This window comes from Anopheles merus, chromosome X (genome assembly GCF_017562075.2).
Source record: "Anopheles merus strain MAF chromosome X, AmerM5.1, whole genome shotgun sequence".
In the NCBI taxonomy this organism is placed as follows: Eukaryota; Metazoa; Arthropoda; class Insecta; order Diptera; family Culicidae; genus Anopheles; species Anopheles merus.
The window spans coordinates 14,936,865-14,955,030 of NC_054081.1; the positions used below are offsets into that span (position 1 = coordinate 14,936,865).

At 49.3% G+C, this 18,166-nt stretch overlaps 2 protein-coding genes across 4 annotated transcripts; both read left to right on the top strand.

Annotated features, from left to right (window-relative positions):
* Positions 1-1,138: 1,138 nt before the first annotated feature.
* Positions 1,139-6,293, top strand: LOC121594145 (cap-specific mRNA (nucleoside-2'-O-)-methyltransferase 1). The gene is made up of 2 exons (XM_041917160.1): positions 1,139-2,044; positions 3,510-6,293. Exons 1-2 carry the CDS (start codon positions 1,696-1,698, stop codon positions 5,726-5,728), a joined length of 2,568 nt encoding a protein of 855 aa, XP_041773094.1. The 5' UTR covers positions 1,139-1,695; the 3' UTR covers positions 5,729-6,293.
* Positions 6,294-7,532: 1,239 nt separating this feature from the next.
* LOC121593142 (calpain-D) lies at positions 7,533-17,569 on the top strand. 3 transcript variants are annotated; one of them, XM_041915244.1, is made up of 12 exons: positions 7,533-8,040; positions 8,297-9,030; positions 10,465-10,669; positions 10,756-10,868; positions 10,966-11,124; positions 11,190-12,749; positions 13,515-13,623; positions 13,710-13,865; positions 13,954-14,065; positions 14,147-14,413; positions 16,618-16,764; positions 16,860-17,569. In XM_041915244.1, the coding sequence occupies exons 1-12, from the start codon at positions 7,829-7,831 to the stop codon at positions 17,031-17,033; spliced, it is 3,948 nt and encodes a 1,315-aa protein (XP_041771178.1). In that variant the 5' UTR covers positions 7,533-7,828; the 3' UTR covers positions 17,034-17,569. The 3 variants fall into 3 exon arrangements, with proteins under 3 accessions (XP_041771178.1, XP_041771197.1, XP_041771186.1); XM_041915263.1 differs by having other exon boundaries at positions 11,193-12,749; XM_041915252.1 differs by having other exon boundaries at positions 8,300-9,030.
* The last annotated feature ends 597 nt before the right edge of the window (positions 17,570-18,166 follow it).

Genomic DNA, 18,166 nt, shown 5'->3' on the forward strand with positions numbered 1-18,166 from the left:
TTGTGAATTATCAGTAAATTGTATAAAGTTTTTTGTAATTCATCAATACAAAGGATTTAAAAATATACATATCTGTTTAAACGAAACAAATCTGTTGTTTATTTCATCGATGACGCTTGCTTGAAAATTAAACACAAAGAAAAATAATCCCTGGCATCGTGGCATAAGGAAGCTGCTTAGGCGCTGTTTGAAAGGCCCACATAGAACTTTGATGCTGTTTATCTACTGCAAAAGGCGAATTAGAGCAGCGATCTTTAGCGTGCCAAAATGAGCTGCTTAAGCAATTCTGGCTATTTGGGATATGACTCTTACAGTTTTTAGATTTATAGATTATATGTGTAATATATTTTTTTCAGATTTTATCTATGAGCCATAAAAAAGATACAGGACTTTTGATTTGAATAAAAACCGTTACAACAAACCAGTCATCATAATTTTATAAAATACGTATTTGCGAGAAATACAAAACGTCATAGAATGGTCTCTATTGATAAATTGTATTGAATCTACATTGTAAAGAGCCTGAATTTAAATATTGTGTGTGAATGTTGGTGTCTTTCTACTAATAAGAATAACAATTTAACGGTAACAATTTAAATAAAAATTCCTTTTTCTTTGTAAGTGCTCATAGAAACATTATAAAAAATGTATGTTAGATGTGTAATATACAGTTCTCAAAACTATCAGAACCATTTTGTTGTGGAAATCTTGTAAAGTACTAAAAAATGTTTTTTTTTTTATTTTGTATTTTTTTAAAATTATGTCAACTTTGAAAAGCTTTAACATAAAAACGATAGTGAGTTGAGCCAATCGATGTAAAATTACAGAAACTAAATTAGTTTGTTCAATTTAAACTAGAATATTGCCTCGGTATAGGATTACGCATTCAAAAGTATAAAGACCGGTTGCCTGGAATATGATGTTTTTTGGTTGCCAGTGACAGGGATATAAGTAATAATTGTCCAACAAGAATTAAAATACATTGCATCAAAACTTTGCTTTGTTCTTGCTGTTGGCACATGGCGCGGAGCACACGAGGCATGCAAAAGACTGATTTCTCCATTTTCCACTGTAGCTCGCGCACCGTATAAACACCGTGTGTTAACCTTGGTCCCGCTTGCTTCGATCCCTTCACACACACACACATACTCTCAGTACCAACCGTTGCACATTGTGCTACACAGTTGTGTTGTGCCGCTGCTGTACGCCGTGTGAGGGTTCTGCGCCCAAAGCTACAGCTTTATTTCTGCCGCCACCGGAACGCCGGACGCGCCGGAAGTTGTTCTGCAAACTAGCCGAAACAGTTTCGCGTGGGGAGAGGGGCATGTAATGCTGCCGTAGCTTCGCGTACGGTACCAGTGGTGCACTCACAGGCATCGAAATTATCACCCAAGCGATCTCTACACCGCAGCCCGCACTTAAGCCCTACAGCCCGCACTATCAGGCATCGGGTGGTGGGCAGGAGGACGCGCAAACCAAAGTGTATATCGGCACCAGGCGTTGGAATAGCCGTAAAATTAGCCTCTATCAAAACAAGAATGCCGGCAGCAGCCACACTCGTGCTGCAGTAGACGCGCTTTGAGGCATTTCTCACCAATCAAACATCAAAACGGGAGCAGCAGCAGGAGCTTGGGTCGGACAAGCAACAACAGCACCACACACGCACCCAGCCACAAAGCGACACGACGAGCGACGATGGCCAGCTCTGCGAACCTGTCGGCCGATTCGTCCGCCGAGGAGCAGGAGACGCTGTCCGACGATTCGCACAAGAACGGCAAGCGCAAGCACACGAGCGATTCCGACTCGGATCAGCCGCAAAAGCGGCCGGGAATGTCGATGGCACCGGCCGCCATGGACGGGCCGCAGGGAGCCGCGGCCACCACCGCCGCCGCCGGCGGTGCCGCACCGTTTTCACAGTTTTCGGAGAAATCCTTCCGGATGATGAAGCAGATGGGGTACAAGGCAGGCACCGGCCTGGGCAAGACCGGCCAGGGCCGGGTGGATCTGATCGAAACGTCCTCGCAGAAGGGCCGGAGCGGCTTGGGTAGGTTACCTTTTGCAGTGCAGGCCGATGTATGTTAAACGCATGCCACTTTTAAAGGTCGCTTTAGAGCTTGTGTGAAAGTGAACTTGAAATTTTGGTTATTTTACAATATTTCATTAAATATTTATCAGAATATGGCTTATCGTACACCAAAAGAAAGGATATTCAATTCCCCAATCATTTAGTTCGTAAAACATGTTGAAATTCTCCGCTGACAACAAATTTTCACCGTGTGCAAAGTGGGGAATCACAAGGAAATTCATTCAATTTATTAATACAATATTTTCTATAGTCCAGATCGTTGGGAAATAAAATATCCTTTACGATAAGCCGAATTCAACAACAAAAAAATATTGAAATATCGCAGAAAACCTCAAAATTTCACGTTCAATTTCACTGGGGCTCTAACGCGGGCTTAAGTAAGAAAAACGGGACCTAAACGATATGGGGATGTGCTTTTTTTTACATCAGAACAGCTAGAAATTAGTGTTGGGTAAATCTGATTCAGATTCATGAATCTGAATGAACATTTAGAATGATTCAATTAATCTGAATCTCGGATGGAAAGATTCATGAATCTCAAATATTGATGAATCTTCAAAGATTCATTAATTTCGAAAGATTCATTAATCTCGACAGATTCATGAATCTCGAAAGATTATCGAATCTCTAGGGATTCATGAATGTCTAGAAAATCATAAAGCTTCTTCTTCTTGGCGTAACAACCTACGCGATCATGCCAGCCTGTACAGGCTATCGAGACTTCTTGGCAAGTACCCCGCAGCCGGATAGTTTGTTTTGCTACGGGGAAACGGTCTGTGCGAGGCTTGAACCCACAACGGGCAAGTTTTTGGTCGTATTGGGCAAATTCAATATTTTGGAAATCATACATATCTAAAGATTCGTGAATCCCTGGAGTTATATGAATTTTAATGACCTTATGAAGCTTATAGATTCATGAAGCCTTGGAGATTAAAGAATATTTGGAGAATTACGAATCTTCAAATATTCATCAATCTTTAGAGATTCATCAATCTTCAAAGATTTTGAAGATTTTGTTGTTGTTGTTGTTTGGTTTGCTTATAGAGACTTTGAGCATTTGAGCTTCATTCGTCTCATTCAAAGATTCGTGAATCCTTAGATTTAGACTATTGAATCTTTGAAGATTCGACTCGAGATTCGAATCACTCATCACTGAAGATTCTTATGAAGGGATCTCAACGAAATATTCATGAAACCCAACAATAGTAGGAATGCTTAGTATGAGAATCGCTGCAACTTTTGAATACGGCCCGGTGTTTCGGACCGTTGGGAAAATGAAAGAATTCAGCACTTCCCATACCATGCTGCTAGCCATCGATGATTGTTACAACGCTTTCCTTTCCATCTAGCGTGGATACCCTATCCGGTTGTGTCAATTGATTAATTGTCATTCTTTCAAACTTTCCCCCCATTTTGAATGAAGGCATGAAGCTAAACGAGCTCAACACGGCAGCGGAACAGTGGGACGGCGCAGAGGAGCGGCTCCAGATACCGGAGGTGTGCAACTGGCTGGTGAACGTGCACGCCGAGGCCGGCTCGCCGGGCATTACGCGCGAGCAGCTGGACGCGTGGATCCGGGTCGGTCCGCGCAAGCTGCTGATCGACGACGAGCACCGGTACTGCGAGCCGGACGTGCTGGCCCAGATACTCGCCAGCAAGTCGGTGTTTAACAATCTCGGCGCGGACGACATGCGCAAGGCCCGCTCGAAGTCGAACCCGTTCGAGCTGATCAAGAGCAACATCTTCATCAACCGGGCGGCGGTCAAGATGGCCAACATGGACTCGATGTTCGGCTTCATGCTTACCTCGCCGGTCGACCGGCACGGGCAGCCGCTGGTGCGCGAGCACGATCTCTTCTACTTTGCGGACGTGTGTGCCGGGCCGGGCGGCTTCTCCGAGTACGTGCTGTGGCGCAAGCGCTGGTACGCCAAGGGGTTCGGCTTCACGCTGAAGGGGGCGTACGACTTCCGGCTGGACGATTTTTCCGCCGGCTCGCCGGAAACGTTCGACCCGCACTACGGGCCGAAGGAGGACGGCAACGTGTTCGATCCGGCCAACATCGTCGGCTTCACCGAGTACGTGATGACGCAGACGGAGACGGGGGTCCACCTGATGATGGCCGACGGCGGGTTCTCGGTCGAGGGGCAGGAGAACGAGCAGGAAATCCTGTCGAAGCAGCTGTACCTGTGCCAGCTGATCGTGGCGCTCGCGATCGTGCGCCCGGACGGCCACTTTGTGATGAAGGTGTTCGACCTGTTCACGCCGTTCAGCGTCGGGCTGGTGTATCTGGCGTACCGGTGCTTTCGGGAGATTTCCATCTGCAAGCCGAACAGCAGCCGGCCGGCCAACTCGGAACGCTACCTGGTGTGCAAGTGGAAGCTGCCCCAGACCGACCTGATCCAGCGGCACCTGGAGGACGTGAACCGGCAGATGTACGACAACCGGAACGCCAACATCGACACGCTCGAGCTCGTGTCGGAGGAGGTGCTGCGGGCGGACGCCACCTTCCACCGGTACGTGTGCGACAGCAACAATACGATCGGGCGGAACCAGATCGCCGCCCTGCTCAAGATAGCCGCGTTCTGCCGGAACCGCGATCTGGCCGAGCCGCGCCAGGTAGAGGTGAAGCAGAAGTGTCTCGCGCTGTGGAAGCTCCCGGACGGCATCCGGAAGTTCGCGAACAAGGGCGACCCGGACCAGTACGTCGCGAAGCTGTACAAGGAGTGGAACAGCCTGACCAAGGAGGTGTGCCAGGTCGAGAAGCGGGTGCAGAACCCGGAGCTGCGGCAAACCTTCCCGTCCGTGTACGACTGGTGCTTCGTGCCGATCGGGACGGTGGAGAACGCGGGCAAGAACCTGCGCACCATCCTGCTCGGCAAGGGCGGCAAGGAGGTGTACCGGTTCGAGCCGAAGCAGTGCAGCTGGATACCGGTGACGGAGGTGTCGATCGAGCTGCCGCCCGGCACGATCATCTACGCGGAGATCGTGCGCGAGCTGCAGGGCCAGGGCAAGTCGCAGATCGTCATCCACACGCTGCACATCATCGACGGGCTGCTGCTCGGGGGCGAAAACATACGGCGGCTGCCGCTGCGCCAGCGGCTCGCCCGCTGCCAGCAGTTTGCCAAGGCGCTCAACAAACCGCTCAAGGGGACGGTGGCGGACAGCACGAACGGGACCGCCGTCACGGTGCAGATACGGGCGAAGCGGCTGTACGGGCTGCACGAGATCGAGCACTTTTTCGGCTCGCTCGAAACGTACAGCCTGAAGACGGGGCCGCCCCGGCTCGGCTACCGCGTCCGCAACCTGATCGATCCGGACCGGTTCTACGTGCCGTACGGGCTGCTGTTTCTGAAGGAAACCAAGCCGGACTACATGAAGTCGCTGTCGAAGACGCGCCGCATGTTCTACTACTACCACGTGAAGACGAAGAGCTCCCGGTATCCGGAGCAGTTCGAGCAGGCCAACCACGAGCCGGAAACGATGGCCCTGTTCGAGGAGACGTACCACTCCCGGCTGCTCTGGCGGTGGGAAACGGTGCACCAGGTCGATCCGGAGTACGGCGCGGACCGGTCGGCGGACAGCGTGTACCGGGTCGACTTCCGGAAGTACGTGCGGGAAAACTACGAGCCGGGCGTTAACTAGAGCGCCTTGGGCCGGCAAACAGCGAACGGGGGGTGGAGGCGATCAATTTGTAAAGTAGCGCACGTGCGGGAGTGTCAGCGACCCACAGTCGCCTCTCGCGGCCGGTAAGGTTAGGATTGGATAGCACATTCACACACACACGGGCAATAATTTTAAAACTCGGGTGCTCCGGGATAACATAAATTTGGAACCCCGGCGGAGGAACCCGTTTAGTTGAAGAAACGGGTTGAAAATGTGTCAGCTTGCTTACGGTATGCTTTGTTGAATAGTTTAGGGTAGACTGAGGGATACAATCCGTGATTAGCTTACCAGCCCAAATGGGACGTGTATCCCGTGGCCACTTCTACTCATCCAAATTGTATGTTTACGTGTGACAACCCCAGCAATACTAATACGGTCGAGTGAAGGAGTGGTAGGAAGCCGCTTCCTCGTAAGAAGAGCAATCGTATGAGCCTGAGCGTAACTGAGAGGAGATTTAATGTTCTTTTTTGTGTTAATATTTCCTGTACCTTATTGTAAACCAAGTGAAACTTCAATAAAATTATTGAAAATTTGTCACAACGTACTCGGTTGTTTTTGGTTAGTGACAATCGCATCTCTAGTTCCAATTCCAACAACGTCTCTACCCAAGCTATTGGCTGGCTCTGTAGCTTATATGGAGATTTGATACTTTCTCAATGTCAAACGCATTAGCATACAATAACGAATTATTTGTTTGTCTTCAGCAGTGTGCATTGGAAAATTCCTTTGTCCTTTGTCCCCTCATGCAGCCATTCGTTTTGTGTTTTCTATGAAAAGAGAGCAATGATATTTTTTTATTTCCCCAAAGCGAACATACTTACTTACTTACTTGTCCACCTCAGGAGTGTATGAAACCGCTCACGGTCTCGCGCCTTCGTCTGCCAGTCTGTTACCAAGAATCCTTCTGAGAAGCTTCCTCTCGAACGCGGCAATCTGCAATCCGAAGTTTCCTGCTGCCTGCTCGATCCCTTGGTAGGCTTCTGCTACATAGGAGAGCCGCAGACCGAAGATGTCCATATCATCAGCGTATACTAGGATCTGGGTTGACTTATATAAAATATGGTTCCCGAAGTCTCCACGAGTCACGGATGGCCCTCTCTAGCGCCAAGTTTAATAGGAGACAGGCAAGCCCGTTCCCCTGTTGCAGATCTTTGGTGGTAGCAAAAGACCCTGGCTATGCTATTATATGCAGCCTTGAAGTCAATGAAGAGATGGTATGCGTCGTATCTGTATTCTGACATCATCTCCAAGATCTGGCGCATGATGAAGTCGATTATTGATTTTCCATGTCGGGATCATCTTTGATAGTTTCCGACTATCTCTTCGACATGCAGGACAAGACCTGAGATCCTGAAAGATTCAACACCGTAATACCCCTGAAGTTGTTGCAGTTCAACCTGTCTCCCTTGTTGTATTTGGAGTAAACGATGCCGAGATTCCAATCACAAAGCATCAATTCGCTATCCCACACCTCAGTAACAATTTGATGAATTTCGTTTTCAAGTCGTGCATCCCCATTCTTGACCAGTTCAGCGCCGATTCCATCGGTTCTGGGTGCTTCGTTATTTTTCAGCTTGTCAACCGTCCATTTAAACGACCTACATGTGCACCTGGCCGTAGCTAGACAGGGGGAAAAGCGCCCGAAAGTATGCAATAGCGCAGCGTACCGTCAGCGCATACAACCAACCGCAAGCTACAGCCGTACGTCAGCTGAGGCCGTGCTCTTGGCAGCCAGAATTGGAACTGTCAAAACCTGCCCCCCCACTCCACTCCTCCGCTTCCACACAACCGTTTGACAGCCAAGGATTTTCTTCAGCCAAAGGCCCGATGAATCGATACCGTGCGTGAAACAAAAACACAGAGGCCTCAGAGCAGCAAACTAGTTCGAGGGCCCAAACGTGAAGGGAACGAAAAAAAAAAACACGCACACATACAGAAACGCCCGCAACTGGAAACGAGGACACGGGGCCAGCAAACGGGGACAGGCCCCGGGTGTTCCATGCAGTACATGGCACGGTCGGCCGCCGGGGGCACAGCCGCAGTGGGGTAAAGCATGCACCGTACGTAAAATGTGTCAAAATGGGTACGATAGCATCGGTGCTCCAGTGGTATTGTACGAAATGCAACTACCTGAACCCGACGGAGAGCGTCCGCTGCCTTAGGTGCCGCACCAGCCGGAAAGCGAACGGCAACGTCGGCAGCCTGCTGCACCATCCGATACTGGGCACCAGCGGCAACGCCACCAGCGGTCCCGTTTCGTCGTCGTGCGTTCGCATGAAGGATGTGAATAGGTACGGTATGCACTGCTGCACCACCGCACCCCACTTTACCCCGATGGCCGACAGCAAGGGAGAGCAAACCTTTCCCGCACCATTGCGCACAGTGTTTCCACGCACTCACATCAAGCTTTTGCTCGCTCTCTGTATCTCTTTCTTTGTTTTCTTCCCTCCACGACCACCAACACCAACGCCACCATGACCATCACGACCACCACCACCACCACCACCACCACCACCAAACATCATCACCAAACGCGCACCCGGCCAGCAGAAAGCTCGTGTCGAACGATTGCCTGTTCCGCGTGATAGACAGCCTAGCGCTCGCACACAAACACATAAACCGGAAGAAGATCGAGCGATCGTTCGTGCATCCGGTGCCGGATCCGCGCTGCTGCTGGAACCGGAAACGGCACCTGTCGCAGCCGAGCATCAACCGCAAATGGAATTGCCACCGGTGCCGGGTGTACAATCGCACCGTTTCCTGGCACTGCATCAACTGTGAGGCACTGAGCGTGAGCGCGCCGGTCTACAAGGACACGATACGGAAGCCACTGACGCCGCTTGCTTGCAGTGCCGAGCCCGGGGCGACGCCGCGGACCGCGGACCATTATTACGGCGGCGGGGGCGGCTCGGCGGCGGTACCGTTCGCCTCGTTGCGCCTTACGCCCGCCCGCAGCATGGAGCAGTTCGGGGCGGCCGCCCGATGCCGGTTTTGCATCTACAATCAGTTCAGCTTCGAGGGCGACACGGCGGCCCAGGCGTGCTGCTGCTGCTGCCGGCGGGAACCGGCGAAACCGGCCCGCGCGCCGAAGGAGGGGGGAACTGGCGGCGACTGCCCAGGCCCGGGCAGGGGCCAGAGCATTACGACGATCACCAAGCGGACGGGCGGGCTGATCGTGGTACCGTCGACCACGTCCTCCGCCCGGTGCAGCGACAACGCCACAATCAACGTGCGGCTCAAGGAGAATGGAAAGGGCAAGGCGGCGGCGCATAGCCAGACAGGTACGATCTTTTCCCTTACTTTTTGTCACCTTTTTTGCTTTAGGAAAATTATCGAATGGCGAATTGTGGTTTGACTGGCGAAAGCATTTATCATCCGCCTAGGGTCAACTCGTTCATGGAAAAAACATTCATCATTGATGAGCGTAAAAGCAGAAAATTCGAACGTTTTTTCTACATCTTAATCTATTTTTTTTTATTATATTAAAATTTAACGAACCATAAAATATATAATTCTAATTCCCTTAAATTCATTTAGTCATAACAAATTAACACGTAGTAGACCACACGACACGAACGAATCAGACTGAAACCAAATCCATGTCAGCGTCACGTACTCAATTCTGATAATCAGAGGTGATACTCAAAACGATTGGTGTGACCAATACATGCTTCGTGACATTATTTAGATCACAATGCTTGGTCAGTCAGTATGTCATGACTTTTTTTTTACTATGATCTGTTCTGCAAAATGTCACTGACGTAGTCATGAAAAAGGCCGGCTAAAACAAAACAATGTCAGCGTCACGAGCTCTACTGTGATGATCAGAGGTGGGACTCAAACAGATGGTGCGACTATCACATGCTTGGTAGCATTGTGTGCAAACAACTCTTGGTCAGTCACTTGGTCGCGACATTTTCTGTCGGTGATATTCACGACATTTTTAGAATATGATTGGCGTGTGGCTCCAAGCAACAAAATGAACATGTTTTCTCGTTCTGTCTGGTTTGAAGGTCCGTCGGGTCAAACAGAGCGAGAAACTCAGCTCATTTTCTTTCTGTTTATTACTTGTCATGATTAGGATTAATGCCATCAGCTTAGCTTGCGAGTTAGAGTAAGGCAGTCGACTCAAGCACTCGCATGTCGTGTTCGGCATTCAATATCAGGCAATGAGCATCAAGCTACTGCGGATATGTTTATTGTTTTCGTTGGTGAGCATCTCGTGATGCTCATGACATTTTGCAGCACTGGACGAGAATGTCCATCCAACGAGTTTAATTAGCATTAAGCATTATGTTTAACATTTGAGTCGTTTAATTGATGAAATGCTACACATTCGGTAAAAATTCTTTTTTATATATATAAATTAAAATGCAATCTTTTCGTTTTTCGTTCTTTTTTAATCAGATTCATTGTCATGATTTGAAACATTATTCTCCAAACCACCTTAGCTGATGATCGATATCAAATAAAAAATAGAGGTCACGTCAAAGTGAAGTGTTTTTGAGGTTTTTGTGCATTATTTAATTTATATGACGAATGAAACATTGCTATTGGTTCAATTGGCCATAAATAAATTTAATCCATTTAGAGGCAAATTTATCCTTTTAAATTACTTACTTAAAACCTATTTTCATAATTCCCATCCATTCGATGTTCCACTTACCTACACTATTTGTTTATTCGTTCGTTTTTTTTTTTTTTTTTTTTTGTAGGGAAAAAGTATCCGGCCCCGTCGGGCGGCGCCCTCGAACCAATCTACGCGGTGATCAACAAGGAGGCGAAGCGGAAAAACAAGCTAGCGAGCGATGCTGTAAATAATAATGCACCGACCACCAGCGTCGTCCAGCAGCCGCACGCGAAGGACCCGTTGCGGGACGAGTACGCGAACCTGCCGGCACCGGTGAGCTGTAAAAATGGGTAAGGCAGACCGCCGGCAGTTGCCGTCCAACACTAAAACGCTCTGTCAACTGAAACCCTGCCCTACCTTATTCCGTTTTCTGCAGGAAAGCAGAGAAAGAGGATGAATCGTTCAGCACTGGCGCGGGCAGCGAGAAGATAGCCGCCAAATGCAAATATAATAAGCAACTATCGAACTATAAAAATAATTTTGATAAAGGTTAAGCAGACAAGCAGAGGCCGAGCGCGGAAACGCGACAGGCAGCAGTAATAATAATGACGCATATTTCCGCCTCTTGCTCCGTTGTATTTTGCAGTGAATTATCACGGCGGCGAGCATGACATTTTCTCCGTAATGGATGAGTACAGCACGCATCAGAATTCCACGATACTAGAGCTAGATAATATTCCAGCGATCGTACGGGTGCCGATCGCGAGCTTCGAGCAGGATCTGGACGACGAGTGGTGCACCAAGTGTAAGCAGCGTTTCTGCCCGTCTCTTTAAAACTGTTTACTAATCATGTTCATAATATCCCCCTAGCAGCATCGAAAGGGACCGACGAAAAGGAATGGTCCTGCCGGAAGTGTACGCTCGTCAATTCGAGCGCCGCGCTCGCGTGCGTTGCCTGCGGCGGTTCGAAGCTGCGCAGCATCTGCAACGTGGAGGAGATGACGCTGAAGAAGGGAGAGTTTTGGGCGTGCCACAAGTGCACGCTCAAGAACTCGATCGTCCAGCCGGACTGCAGCGCCTGCAAGACGGCGCGCCCGGCCGGCAAGGGCGTGCTGGTGAACGAGTCGCTCGCCACCAACCGTCTGATACTGGGCCAGTGCGACGAGCAGTCGAACAGTAGCAGGGCGTCGAGTGCGGCTGTCGCCCCACCGATTGATTCCGGTGCCATTCCAAAGCAGCTGCTGCAGCAGCAGCTACAGCCGCTACACCAGCTACAGCAGCACCAGCAGCACCAGCAGCACCAGCAGCACCAGCAGCAACCGCTGGCCCATCCACCGGCCCCAGTGCCGGCGCACCAGCCGTCCGGCGGTGCAGCGAAAGCGCTTGTTCCGGCGATGCAGGTCACGATACCGAAGCGCACCTGGCAGTGTCCGGCGTGCACGTACGAAAACTCGCTCGCGTGCGTGGTGTGCGACATTTGCTCAAGCCACCGGCACATCGACACCGGCTGCCTGGTGTGGCAGCAGCAGCACCAGCAGCTGCAGCAGAGCAACCGGCTCGAGGAGAACCAGCGCCAGCTGGACGATCTCGAGGCGCTGAACCGCTGGAAAAGCATCATCGAGTACTGCGTCGAGAACGGGCAGGCGTTCGTGGACGACTCGTTCCCGCCGGCGACGAAAAGCCTCTACTACCAGCCGTCGTCCAACATCGAGTGCAACCCGGTCGCCCAGTGGCGCCGGCCGCACGAGATCCTGTGCGAGGGCGGCAACCAGTCGACCGCGCCGCCGTGGGCCGTCTTCCGCACGCCGCTACCGTCGGACATCTGCCAGGGCGTGCTCGGCAACTGCTGGCTGCTGAGCGCGCTGGCCGTGCTGGCGGAGCGGGAGGACCTGGTGAAGGAGGTGCTGCTGACGAAGGAGATCTGCCCGCAGGGCGCGTACCAGGTGAAGCTGTGCAAGGACGGCCGCTGGACGACGGTGCTGGTGGACGATCTGCTGCCGTGCGACAAGCGCGGTCACCTCGTCTACTCCCAGGCGAAGCGGAAACAGCTCTGGGTGCCGCTGATCGAGAAGGCGGTAGCGAAGATACACGGCTGCTACGAGGCGCTCGTGTCGGGCCGGGCGATCGAGGGCCTCGCCACGCTGACCGGCGCACCGTGCGAAAGCATTCCACTGCAGGCCAGCTCACTGCCACTGCCGAGCGAGGACGATCTCGACCGCGACCTGATCTGGGCCCAGCTGCTCAGCTCCCGGCTGGTAAAGTTCCTGATGGGGGCGAGCTGCGGCGGCGGCAACATGAAGGTGGACGAGGACGAGTACCAGCGGAAGGGGCTGCGGCCGCGCCACGCCTACTCCGTGCTGGACGTGCGGGACATCAAGGGGCACCGGCTGCTCAAGCTGCGCAACCCGTGGGGACACTTTTCTTGGCAAGGTAAGGTACCGCGTGCAAGCGGCAGGGAAACTTGCGTTTCTCTTTCTTTCTCTCTCTCTCTGTGGGTGGTTAAACTAGTGGTGGAAGCTCGGAATCGGACCTATCCGATTCCGATTCCGTATTCGTGAGTCGATGCCGATGCTGGTATGGATTCCGATTCCGAAGTCGATACCAGAGTTGACCTCGGAGCCGATTCCGGAGTTGAACTCCGTCTCCGGAATCGACTCCAAAATCGACCTGCGAATCGCAATTTGCCCCGGTAACGGAACCAGGATTGACTCCAGAAATGGAATTAGCTCCGGAACGAGAATCAGTTCTTGAATTGAAACAAGAAGTTTCTGACGCGAAAGCAGCCTGGCAGGCTCCATGAGAATAGATCGTTTACAAGTAAATTTTGATACTTTGTGGCTATCGATATATAGCATCATTGGATCCAAACGTCTATTCTTATGAGGATGCCAAAACCGACTCCGATTTCGAAGCCGATTCTGAAGTCGGAGCCAATTTCGATTCCGGAGCCGATTTCGATTCTGGAGCCGATTTTGATTCCGGAGCCGATTTTAATTCCGGAGTTGATTTCGATTCCGGAACCGATTTCGGAACCGAATCCGAAACCAATTTCGGAGCCAATTCTGGAATCGATTCCGGCAATTGATTCTGGGCCTACCATTCGGAATCGATTCCAGAAAACTTCAGAGCAAGCCAATTCCGACGAAAACTTCATTTTTCCTATTACCACATCAAACCTTACCTTCATCTTCGCAGGCGACTGGTCGGATGATTCCGAGCTGTGGACGGACGAGCTGCGCGATAGCTTGATGCCGCACGGCGGTTCGGAGGGCGTGTTTTGGATATCGTTTGAAGATGTACTGAGGTAAGCAGGGTACTAGGGGGGAATGCATTTGAACCGAAGCAGTAGAACCAAATGCATCCTTTTTTCCATTCCACACCTATCCGCAGATACTTTGACTGCATCGACATCTGTAAGGTGCGCTCGGAATGGAACGAGGTGCGCCTGTTTGGCACGCTGCAACCACTCCGCGCCTTGTCCTGCGTGCTCATAACCGTGCTCGAACCGACCGAGGCCGAGTTCACCCTGTTCCAGGAGGGGCAACGGTACGAAACAATCGTCCAGCTGCGTTGTCGCGTCTGAAAAGCTTAAACTTGTGTCTGTGTTTGTGTCCGTTTTCCCATTTGCTTGCAGAAATTCGGAAAAATCGCAACGCTCCCAGCTAGACCTGTGTGTGGTGCTGTTCCGGACGCGAAACCCCGCCAACCCTGAGGTGGGCCGACTGGTCGAGCACAGCAAGCGGCAGGTAATGGACGGGGAGAGGCAACGCGTTGGAAGACAAACCCACAGCACAGTACTTTCTGTTTTTTGTTTGCCTTCCACACAGGTTCGTGGGTTCGTCGGCTGCCACAAGATGCTGGAAACGGACCTGTACATGCTGGTCTGTCTTGCCTTCAACCACTGGCACACGGGAATTGACGACTTCATGCACTACCCGCAGTGCGTGCTGGCGATCCACAGCTCCAAGCGGCTGCTGGTCGAGCAGATCACGCCGCCCCCGTTCCTGCTGGCCGACGCCATCATCAACCTGACGCTGGCCAAGGGGCAGCGGCACGAGGGCCGGGAAGGCATGACCGCGTACTACCTGACGAAGGTATGGAGGGTAAAAGGGACTTGTAAAGCGTTGATTTTTGTTTACTTAAGGTCAGAGTAGTTTGTTTTTCAATGCTGAATTAATGAATCTCTTTCTACAGCTTTTAAATGGTAAAAGTGAACGAACCCGAACACTGTTTTCTCATATTAATTACTTACAGGCTTGTGCCATTCTCAAACTCGATTCGAGTTGAGCAATATAACTAGATTGCTGTTTGATTTCGATGATCATTTTGCTGCAATCAAATTGTTTGGAGCTTCATTTCAATTGATTTTTTAGTAATAAATTTTTTAGTAAAGTAATTTACTATTAAAATTTTTCTCAAATCCTCGAACCAAATTTGGGAAACGATTTCATCAAAATATGCTCACGAGATAAAGAATTTCCTAACAAGAGATTAAAAAAAACAGAAACACAACTGTTTGATTAGATGTTTTTAGTTTTTTAATGCATTTTGGATATTAATTAATTTTAAGTTTATCAGAACAATCGTATTAATTGCGGTATATTGTATCGGTTCATTTGTTCGTGTATTTATTTTATTTATTTAATTGATAACTCGTCCGCCGTAAAGGCTGAACGAGAGGAGGTTAAGCTTATAATTAAATATTAAAACACTTAATACATTTGAATACTCACCTCCGTTTGGCTCCGAAATTGGTTCCGGATTCGGTTCCGAAATCGGTTCCGGAATCGAAATCGATACTTTTAATTATTAATAGTACCAGTCTGTTGAACGTCGTTAGTAATATTACAACGCGTAATTATCTAGGAAGTCGTTTCTTGCATTGCGATGCGTTTAATGCAAAAAAATACATTCAAATAGTGAAATAGCAACTAAAACACGTAAAAAACAAAACAAAAAGTCGTTTGGAGGGTCTTTTTGCGAAAAAGTATTCCAGTCTATCTAAACTTTGGCGTTATATGCATAGGAAAAAATAGGTTATGGAAACAAAACAAATCTTTCTGAATCCAATTATGGCTATTAGTGACTAGCATGACCAACACGCTACCTCATTTAAACCGTAAAAAATGCGTACTTTGTAACCACTTATCTTACAAGACTTGTAGCAATTAATCTCTGGTAGAAATATTCCTTTTTCGCACCAAGTGGCCAAGTTCAATTTAAAAAAAGGCAACTGATATCATATTGAGAGTCTACTTAACCGTTAGGTGCATCTTAGTAGACTGTTTTCGTTATGACCTAAACGAGTCAAAAATTTTGTTTGTGTTTTAATTTGTTAGTAGAGCCTTATTTTGAAATGAATTGCTAAATTATTTGCTGCTCAATTCCAGATTTGGCCACTTTCTGCGTATGGTCGTATTCCAACAAAACAATTTCGTAACAACTCACTCATTCCAGCCATAACACGACTAGCTACAATGAAATGCAGCATCAACCATATGTGTACCATCTCTTCTCCTGATCTTATTGGCCATCATAAAATGCACTAATTCTTGGATTATATTGTAATCTTTTGGCCATTGGACAGTTTGACACACATTTCGGGACAGAAATACGGCCAAACGAAGGAATGTGGTCTCGCACATGTCTTACAGCCTTTTAAAATGGTTCGGATAGGTTATGCATAAGATACAAGTTTCGCCATCATGCTACGTTCTTTTAATTCACCCCACCTTTAGTGGCTCTCTGACCACTGGAAATGCAATTTAAACAACAGAAATGCATTAATTTAGAATCGAGCATCTATCAGATTCATAATAATACTTTTAATTTGTATCTAAGTAGTGTTTGGCCAGCGTAGATGAGCCAAATTCCGGATAGACGATTACTTTTTGCGAACCAAAAAACTTTTTTTTTTGTTTTTTTTTACGTGTTTTAGTTTCTATTGCACTATTTTCATGTTTTTTTGGGCAAACGTATGTATTGATGGTTCCTTTATCAAACCTACTTCTACTGACTTTACCATAGTAAAATATTGCTGTAAAATATTCAGCTAGACGGATTGTTTTTGCGCTCACTGTAGATATTCTTAAACCAAGAAAGAAGTCTCTAGCCAATCCGTTATTTGAGTATTTTTGTAACGATAAAAAATGCCCAAACGCATAACATTAGTTCTAAAGCAGTTCGTTTGGGTCACTTTAATCAGTGTACTTAAAATTTGTCAAAAATTGATAACCTAACCGGAATATTGCAAAAAAAAAACAAAAATTAACTTTCACATTCCTTCCTTCCGTTTCAGGGATGGGCGGGACTGGTCGTGATGGTGGAAAATCGGCACGAGAACAAGTGGATACACGTCAAGTGTGATTGCCAGGAAAGCTACAACGTCGTCTCGACGCGAGGCGAACTGAAGACGGTCGATTCGGTTCCACCGCTGCAGCGACAGGTGCGTACCCCCACTAGGGATTTGTTGTGCCAAGTGTGTTTGCCAAGGTTTGCTAAAAAAAAACCGCCCTCTCCTTTTGCTCTCGCGACTCGCAGGTGATCATCGTGCTGACGCAGCTGGAAGGCAGCGGCGGCTTCAGCATAGCCCATCGCCTAACGCACCGGCTGGCCAACTCGGGCGGCCTGCACGACTGGGGACCGCCCTCCTCTACCCACTATCCGCCGATCGAGAACGTGTCCGAGCTGCATTCGCCCCGCATGATAACCTAGAGCGCGGGACGGGCGGGAAGACCGTGTGGGAGACCGTGCACGAGCAGGGGCGAGCACGGTTGCGAGCTGTGATGGTGTTTTTCCCCCCTTCCAATGGCAAACCGCCACCCGGAAACGATATTCCAACTAGAAACGGCCCCCTCCCACCCTGCCCCCTTTCCCACGAACTTGTTGGCCATATTTATTTAACACTGGCAGGCCGATCGTCGTCATCGTACAAGTCCTTCTAAAAGCAAACACGCTGGCGGCGTTGTGGGGAAGGAGAGGATATTGGGGAGGGGTCGGTTGTGGCGGATAAAACGGGAGAGGAAAAACAAGCGACAACGACACCCCGGGCCCGACGATTCTGGTCGGATGATATGATCACACGACACGACTGGCCGTGACGGTCCGTGTGTTAGTGTGTGTGCGTGTGTTTAGGCGACCGCGTGACACAGAAAAGCACACACGGCGGAACTCTCAAATATTCATTGATCTGATATTGATAAAATAAAAAACAAAATCTCCATAGCCCACAAGACACACTTCACCAGTTACGAAAAAAAAAAAAAAAATAGAAAATCTGATTGTTTTCATTTGCCCATAAAAATCGAAAGAACTAGCAACGGGGCTTATAAGGGCCTTCCCCCACATTGCCTTTCCCGGGGCAGTTACACAATAATGAGTAAGTAAGGCACGACCAGGAAAAGCAGAGCCCAAACCTCCTTGCCGTTTTTGGTCCTACTTTGACGGGGCTCAGCTCCGTCCTTCTCTAGAGCTCTCGCTTACGCGCTCAGCGCAAGGGGAAACTGTATTGTAGCGAGCCGTTCTTTTTTTCCCAAAAAAGGGAAAACAAAACTGCTACCGGCGGAGCCCCACCGGAGAGCTACCGGGCGCTGCTGTGATCAATATTTGATTGCACATAAATGGACGGAAAAGGGAAAGGAATGCGGCGCGCTTGTGCGGTTGTGCGGACAGGGTGAAGGGCAAAGCCCAGCGAGACGCTCACATTGATATGACCTTAAAAGACGCCGGCAACCGTTTTTGTATGCTGCCCAAACGACTGCCTGTCGCTCGACGGCGGAAAAATCGAATCGGATGGCGGGTTTTTTTTTCTCTTCCTCACCGTTGTTATTTGATTCGGTTAATGATTG

Coding starts and splice junctions, on each gene's coding strand:
- LOC121594145 (XM_041917160.1), top strand. CDS start 1,696: ATGGCCAGCTCTGCGAACCTGTCGGCCGATTCGTCCGCCGAGGAGCAG. Junction 2,045..3,509: donor GAAGGGCCGGAGCGGCTTGG/GTAGGTTACCTT, acceptor TTTTGAATGAAG/GCATGAAGCTAAACGAGCTC.
- LOC121593142 (XM_041915244.1), top strand. CDS start 7,829: ATGGGTACGATAGCATCGGTGCTCCAGTGGTATTGTACGAAATGCAAC. Junction 13,624..13,709: donor TCGTTTGAAGATGTACTGAG/GTAAGCAGGGTA, acceptor ACCTATCCGCAG/ATACTTTGACTGCATCGACA. Junction 14,066..14,146: donor TCGAGCACAGCAAGCGGCAG/GTAATGGACGGG, acceptor CCTTCCACACAG/GTTCGTGGGTTCGTCGGCTG.